At 41.8% G+C, this 7269-nt stretch overlaps 1 protein-coding gene across 1 annotated transcript; it reads right to left on the reverse strand.

Annotated features, from left to right (window-relative positions):
* Nucleotides 1-354: 354 nt before the first annotated feature.
* Nucleotides 355-7022, reverse strand: LOC125590123 (expansin-B3-like). The gene is made up of 5 exons (XM_048763181.1): nucleotides 6761-7022; nucleotides 6369-6669; nucleotides 5890-6019; nucleotides 5177-5623; nucleotides 355-435 (listed from the first exon to the last, which is right to left on the reverse strand). Exons 1-4 carry the CDS (start codon nucleotides 6921-6923, stop codon nucleotides 5420-5422), a joined length of 798 nt encoding a protein of 265 aa, XP_048619138.1. The 5' UTR covers nucleotides 6924-7022; the 3' UTR covers nucleotides 355-435; nucleotides 5177-5419.
* Nucleotides 7023-7269: the final 247 nt, after the last annotated feature.

Here is a 7269-nt window from a genome sequence, read left to right on the forward strand (position 1 = left end):
CTATGCGAATATTAAAACACACGTAAAGCTATAGGTTTTTTCCCCAAAATTTTATTTCAAATTGTCTTATAGATTTTGATGGCTTCGTGCTTTATTTAGTTACATATCTTAAGCTTTTCTATATTTTATTTTAACGATCATCTACATGTGTTTTGAAATGGAACATTGGTAGTTTTGAACTATTAAAAGCAGTTGACGACAATCTCAAAGACGCAGTTCTTGGAACAAACCTAACAGATAGAATATTTGTATATACTCTTCTTGGGTTTGGATACGGGAAATAAGAAGAGATCTACTCTGTTTATGCAGTGTTTCAATTTTCATTGTGTAGTGTCCCACAATAGGAAGAGAAAGTGACAAACATTCATATGATATATTATGTAATGTCCCATAACAGAAGTAGGAAATGACAATAATTAGATAGAAAAAGAGGACATGATGTTGGGTTTTTCCCTCATTAGCCCAAGACCCAAGAAGCCCAAGAAGAAGAAGAAATATCTAGAGAAAAATGGAGAAGGATGAAGAAGTGTGTAGAAAAGGAAGTGTGTAGAAGATGAAGTGTGTAGAACTAACTTGTAGTCTCCACTTACTAGTATAAATAGGGGTGCTTAGCACCATTTGTAATCATCCAAGAATCAAGAAAAACAAAGAGAGAAAATATTTGTAAGAGAGAGTTTCCAAAAACAAAATCTTTGTAGTAAACCCTTTCCTAAATATTAAGAGTCTTCTTCTTAAATTTTCTAGTTGTCTAATACCATCTTCATCTCATCGATATTGGATAATTTTCCCAACAGCTGGTATCAGAGCAAGGTTACCGTTATCTTTGAAGAAGTGAAGATGGAGGCCACCGTTACCTTTGAAGGTGACATGTTCAAGCTCACGACGGACAACTTCTCTTATTGGAAACCGATGATGGAAGATCACCTTTATTGTAAGGATTTGCATGAGCCCATCATCATGAAGGATAAGCCGGAAGGAAAGGATGATAAAGCATGGGAGATTCTTAATAGAAAGGCGGTTGCCGTAATCCGTAAGTATGTCGACCGATCTCTTTTTGAACATGTCTCTACCTACACAAATGCTTTTGAATTATGGACAAAACTTGAATCCATGATTCAAAAGAAAACACCTCGAAACAAAGCTCTTCTTGTTCGACGGTTGGTAAAGTTGGAGTACAAGGATGGCCAGAGCATGATGGAGCACTTGAACAATTTCAAGGGGATTGTAAATCAGCTTAACAAAGTTGATATGAAGGTTGAAGACGAAATGCAAGCCCTTTTACTCCTCAGTTCACTGCCGGAGAGTTGGGACACACTAGTTGTCACTCTAAGCAATTCAGCACCGGAGGGAAAGCTTACCATGGACACCGTCACTGATAGCCTTCTAAACGAAGAAGTTCGCAGGAAGGAACGAGGTTCGAGTTCATATTCAGAAGCTAACATTGTTGATAGACGAGGTAGAGAAGAGACTCGTGGTCAAAACCGAAGCAGAGGACGAGACCAATCTCGAGGAAGATCCAAGTCACGTCCGAGAGTTACTTGCTATTACTGTGGCAAACAGGGTCACATGAAGTCGGAATGTCGGTTTTTCAAGAAAGACAAACAAGCTGGTAATATCAAACCAGACCGGTTCAATCCTACAAAGAAGCATGAAGAAAAGACTACCACCATTGTGGAAGACCAGAGCGAAGAATTATATCTCGTTGGAGAATGTAATCTTAGCTCTGATGATAGCTCATGGATCGTTGATTCTGGTGCTTCTTTTCACGTCACCCCTCATGGAAGCTTCTTCACAACCTATCAAAGTGGTGACTTTGGTAATGTTCAAATGGGAAATCAAGGAAGAAGCAAGATCATTGGAAAGGGGGATGTTATTCTTACATCAAACACTGGATGTAAGATAGTTCTCAAGGATGTGAGACATGTTCCCGACATGCGACTCAATCTCATATCAACCGGAAAGCTCGATGATGTCGGCTTGGACAGTCATTTTGGTGGTGGCAAATGGAAGTTAACCAAAGGAAGTTTGATCATGGCTCGAGGAAGAAAAGAAGGCTCATTATACGTGACTCAAGCCAAGCTTGGCAAGGAAGAAGTAAACGTTGCAAGTGATGACATCGATATATGGCACCGAAGACTCGGGCATATGAGTGAGAAAGGTTTAAGTATACTTTCTAGCAAGAAACTTCTTCCTGATATGAAAGGTATTTCTCTCTCACCATGTCATGATTGCTTAGCCGGAAAACAACATAGGGTCGCTTTCCGAAGATCATCTACGCCTATGAGAAGAAAGCATATTCTTGATCTTGTGCATACTGACGTATGCTCCATGTCCGAGAAATCCAATGGAGGGGCATCATATTTCGTCACCTTTATTGATGACCATTCAAGGAAGGTATGGGTATACCTTTTGAAGTCAAAAGATCAAGTTCTTGATGCTTTCAAGGAGTTTGTAGCCCAAGCAGAGCGAAGTACGGGTCAAAAACTCAAGTGTGTTCGATCTGACAATGGTGGAGAGTACCGAGGTCCCTTTGAAGCGTTTTGCAAAGCTCATGGAATCAGGATGGAGAAGACACCACCAAAGACGCCACAACTGAACGGGCTAGCTGAAAGAATGAATCGAACGATCACAGAAAGAGTTCGGTGCATGCTCTCTCACGCTAAACTACCCAAACCATTTTGGGGAGAAGCCATAAAGACTGCAGTGGACGTCATAAATCTTACACCATCAGTTCCTTTGGAAGGCGATGTCCCGGAGGAAGTTTGGTCGGGTAAGAAGGTCTCTTACAACCATTTGAAGGTGTTCGGTTGCAGAACGTTTGTCCATATACCTAAGGATGAACGAGCCAAGCTAGACTCTAAGACTAAAGAGTGCATTTATCTTGGATCACCAAAAGACGAATTCGGCTATCGGCTTTGGGATCCGGTTAACAGAAAAGTTATCCGGAGCAGAGATGTTGTTTTCTTCGAAGATCAAACAATCGAAGACATCAACAAATCAAAGAAACCAAAGCTAAGGGTTGTAAGGAATGAAGATTCTCATAAGCCTCAAGATCATGAACAAGTGATTGGAGATGATGGCGAAGGGGATCCAATCATGGATCCGAATGGTGATGAAGGTGAAGAAGAAGTTCAAGTGGAGCCAGAGGAAGAACATGAGCCAAGAAGGTCTGGAAGAGAGACAAGACCATCTGTAAGATATTATCGAGATGAGTACGTTAATCTTACAGATGAAGGGGAGCCTCAAAGCTATGAGGAGGCCATAGGAGACACCCATAAAGATAAGTGGGTTGAAGCTATGCAAGATGAAATGCAATCCTTGCATGATAATCACACTTATGAGCTGATGAAGCTACCAAAAGGAAAGAGAGCCTTGAAGAACAAGTGGGTGTATAGGTTGAAGTATGAAGATAGAAGCTCAAATCCAAGATACAAAGCTCGATTGGTTGTGAAAGGATTCAACCAAAAGAAAGGCATAGATTTTGAAGAAATATTCTCTCCAGTGGTGAAGATGTCCTCTATCCGAGTGGTTCTTGGTCTAGCAGCAGTTCTAGACTTGGAGATTGAACAACTCGATGTCAAGACGGCCTTTCTACATGGTGAACTCGAGGAGGAGATCTATATGGAGCAACCTGAAGGATTCAAGGTTCCAGGAAAAGAAGACTTGGTGTGCCGATTAAAGAAGAGTCTTTACGGTCTCAAGCAAGCCCCAAGACAATGGTATAAGAAGTTTGACTCCTTCATGGTGGATCACAACTTCAAGAAAACCAAGAACGATCATTGCGTTTTTATAAAGAGGTACGAAAGCGGCAACTTTCTCATATTATTACTCTATGTTGACGATATGTTGATTGTGGGCCAAGATCGCAACAAAATAGCCGCATTGAAGAATGACCTAGGAGAGTCCTTTGCAATGAAAGATTTGGGGCAAGCGAGACAGATTCTTGGAATGAAAATCACTCGGGATAGACCAAAGAAGCTTTTGTGGTTATCCCAAGAACGATATGTTGAAAGGGTGTTGGAGAGATTCAACATGAATAAGGCAAAGCCAGTGAACACTCCACTTGGTGGACATTTCAAGTTATGTTCGGAGCAAAGTCCAACAAGTGAGAAAGAGAAAGAAGAAATGAAGACTACCCCATATGCATCAGCAGTAGGCAGTCTCATGTATGCTATGGTGTGCACCAGACCGGACATTGCCTATGCAGTAGGAGTTGTGAGTCGCTTTCTAGCGAATCCAGGAAAGGAGCATTGGAAAGCAGTTAAGTGGATCCTACGCTATCTACGAGGCACAACGAAGAAGTGTCTATGTTTTGGCAATGGAAAATTGGAGCTGAACGGTTACACCGATGCAGATTGGGCTGGTGATAAAGATTCAAGGAAATCGACATCAGGCTTTGTTACTACCTTTGCAGGGGGAGCTGTTTCATGGCAATCGAAGCTACAAAAGTGTGTTGCCTTATCCACCACGGAAGCGGAGTACATCGCAGCAACGGAAGCGTGCAAGGAGATGCTATGGATGAAGAACTTCTTGCTTGAGTTGGGAGTAAAGCAAGACAAGTACAACATGCTATGTGACAACCAAAGTGCTATTCACCTAGCAAAGAATCCAACATTTCACTCTCGCTCGAAGCACATCGACATTCGGCATCATTGGATACGAGAAGTTCTTGAAGAGAAGCTCATACATCTCACAAAGGTACACACCGACAAAAACTGGTCAGACTTTATGACCAAGGTATTACCGCTGAAGAAGTTTGAAGATTGCTGCAAAGGCACTGGGATGGCAACGGTTTCGGGCTAAATCGGGAAGGGGGAGATTTGTTGGGTTTTTCCCTCATTAGCCCAAGACCCAAGAAGCCCAAGAAGAAGAAGAAATATCTAGAGAAAAATGGAGAAGGATGAAGAAGTGTGTAGAAAAGGAAGTGTGTAGAAGATGAAGTGTGTAGAACTAACTTGTAGTCTCCACTTACTAGTATAAATAGGGGTGCTTAGCACCATTTGTAATCATCCAAGAATCAAGAAAAACAAAGAGAGAAAATATTTGTAAGAGAGAGTTTCCAAAAACAAAATCTTTGTAGTAAACCCTTTCCTAAATATTAAGAGTCTTCTTCTTAAATTTTCTAGTTGTCTAATACCATCTTCATCTCATCGATATTGGATAATTTTCCCAACACATGACACCACCAAAATCTACTCCAAGCTCTATCTCCCCTTTGGAGATGGCTACATTGGCTCCTACACTCACCATCACACACACACACAAATCCACAAAACAAGAAGGAAGAGGAGAGAACGCAAGAGCCGTTGGATTCAGATGGACTTTCTTACACTTGCCATCCTACGGCCAGCAGTCACTCTCTATTTCTCTCTTCCAAAAAAAAAGATCACATAAATAGTAGTAAGAATATATTGGTCTTTCAGAGGACGGGGGAGAAGTTAAGGCGAGAAGTGTAAGTTGCTTTAGGAACCCAGTTTCTGGGAACGACGTCGGTGGCCGACAGTGTTCTACCGGCGGACAAAGTGGTGATCTTGACGGAGAATGGTCCTTTGAGTGGCCCTCCTATAATGCACCAGTTGGCTCCCCATACATGCTTCATCTCTAACCATTCCCTCGCTCCTGCCTGCACCATTAAACAAACAAACAAACCCATCTTTACACTTTTGTCTATTTTATTATTACTTTATTCGATTTCAGCGGTGTGTGTGTGCGCCTTTCTAGTTGGTCAATAAAAAACCATGATTGTGCCCACTCCGCTCAGTCTTTTCCTACTTTTCATTTAGTATTACAAAGTAAAAGTAGACTTTGAAGCGGAAGTGACTCAGTTAGTGACTTTGTGGTAAGGAAAAAAAAAGGAAAGTAAAGTCTAAAGAGGTAAAAGAGGAGTACTTGGCGAATATGCATGGAGCCAATGTCGCCTTCTCCTTCTTCGAACTCGACCAGTAGAGACAACCAGAAATCAGTTGATCCTTCGTTCACATGGAACGCTATGTTCTTCCGTCTATATTTGCATGCCGTCCTTTTTTTAATTAACAAAAAAAAAAGAGCAGTGAGAAAGACGAGATGGTCAACGGTCAAAAACGTGAGAGACCAATTACAATAAAATCTAGTTTTTAAGACTTTGTTTAACTTCTTAGACCATAATTAAATTGGGTTCTTAAAATTCTTATTTAATAACCAGTTCTTATCTTTTTTTTAATTAAAAATTAAAAAACAGTTTCTTAACGTCTACTAAGAACCTCATCTTAGTCATGCTCTTGCCATTGAGCACAAAAAACTAGTATATAGTATAATTTATATTTATTTAATTCGATCGTGCACTGTCTAGTTAGTTACTGAACAGAGAAAACTAATAAATAAATATTTACCTCCGGTAAATTACGGGGATGAGACCACGGTTGCGGAGGGGACCAGACTCTCCGGTGATAGCCAAACGACCAAAGGCTGCACCACTGAGATCAAAGTGAGTGTTGGTTTTGGAGCAGCCCGGGCACTCGTCAGTGACGATGACAGTGACGGCTCTCCGGGAACAGATACTCCTGTCCAAGCACCGAACCTTGTAACAAGCTCCACAGCCTTCACCGTTTTTGAAGAGAATAGGGTTCACAGCTCCAACTCTCGCATGGAACGGCTTCACGTCCACCAAAGTACCGTACCCACACGCTCCTCCTGCACATTAAGACACAATTCCGGTTTGTAATGAAAAGACTCGCTAGCTAGAATGTGAAGTCATGAGGTTTAGTTATGTGTTGGAAATTACCATCGCTTCCGTCGCCGTTGGCGCTTCCGTACCATGTGGCCACGGCGGGAAGCCAATGAGCGTTAGACACGTGGCGATTGGGTATCACCGAGGCGGAGGAGATATTCAGAAGCTGCAGGACAATGCAGAGTGTGGCGAAGATGATGGCCGGAGGGAGCTGCATTTTCCCCGGAGATGTCACCTCTGTCGCCGGAAAGAGGCTACTTTGGCGACAGTGAGTGAGAGAGAGAGTGTCTGAGTTATGAGCAATTGATATGTCAGTGTTGTTGTTTGTTATATAGAGGGAAAAAAAGGAACCAAACTGCTTTTCTGTAGTTTCTCTTTTTGTTTAGAGTTTATGACGGTTTAGTCCCTATTCCGTTGCTCTTATTTACGGTGAGATGCCACTATAGATGGACCTACCGACAGTTAAGGCGTCGATTTCGCACGATCCAGCGTGTCATTGTCAGGGGACCTACAAGGGTATATTTTGATAAAGTTAAGAGATTCGACCGTTGAAATCTCACGCA

The sequence above is a fragment of the Brassica napus genome, chromosome C7 (assembly GCF_020379485.1).
Source record: "Brassica napus cultivar Da-Ae chromosome C7, Da-Ae, whole genome shotgun sequence".
Lineage (NCBI taxonomy): Eukaryota > Viridiplantae > Streptophyta > Magnoliopsida > Brassicales > Brassicaceae > Brassica > Brassica napus.

Excerpts from the sequence above, each read along its gene's own strand:
- LOC125590123 (XM_048763181.1), bottom strand. The coding sequence starts at position 6,923 with ATGCAGCTCCCTCCGGCCATCATCTTCGCCACACTCTGCATTGTCCTG. Across the intron at positions 6,670-6,760 it reads CAACGGCGACGGAAGCGATG|GAGGAGCGTGTGGGTACGGT; the intron begins GTAATTTCCAAC and ends CTTAATGTGCAG. Across the intron at positions 6,020-6,368 it reads ATCCCCGTAATTTACCGGAG|GACGGCATGCAAATATAGAC; the intron begins GTAAATATTTAT and ends AATTAAAAAAAG.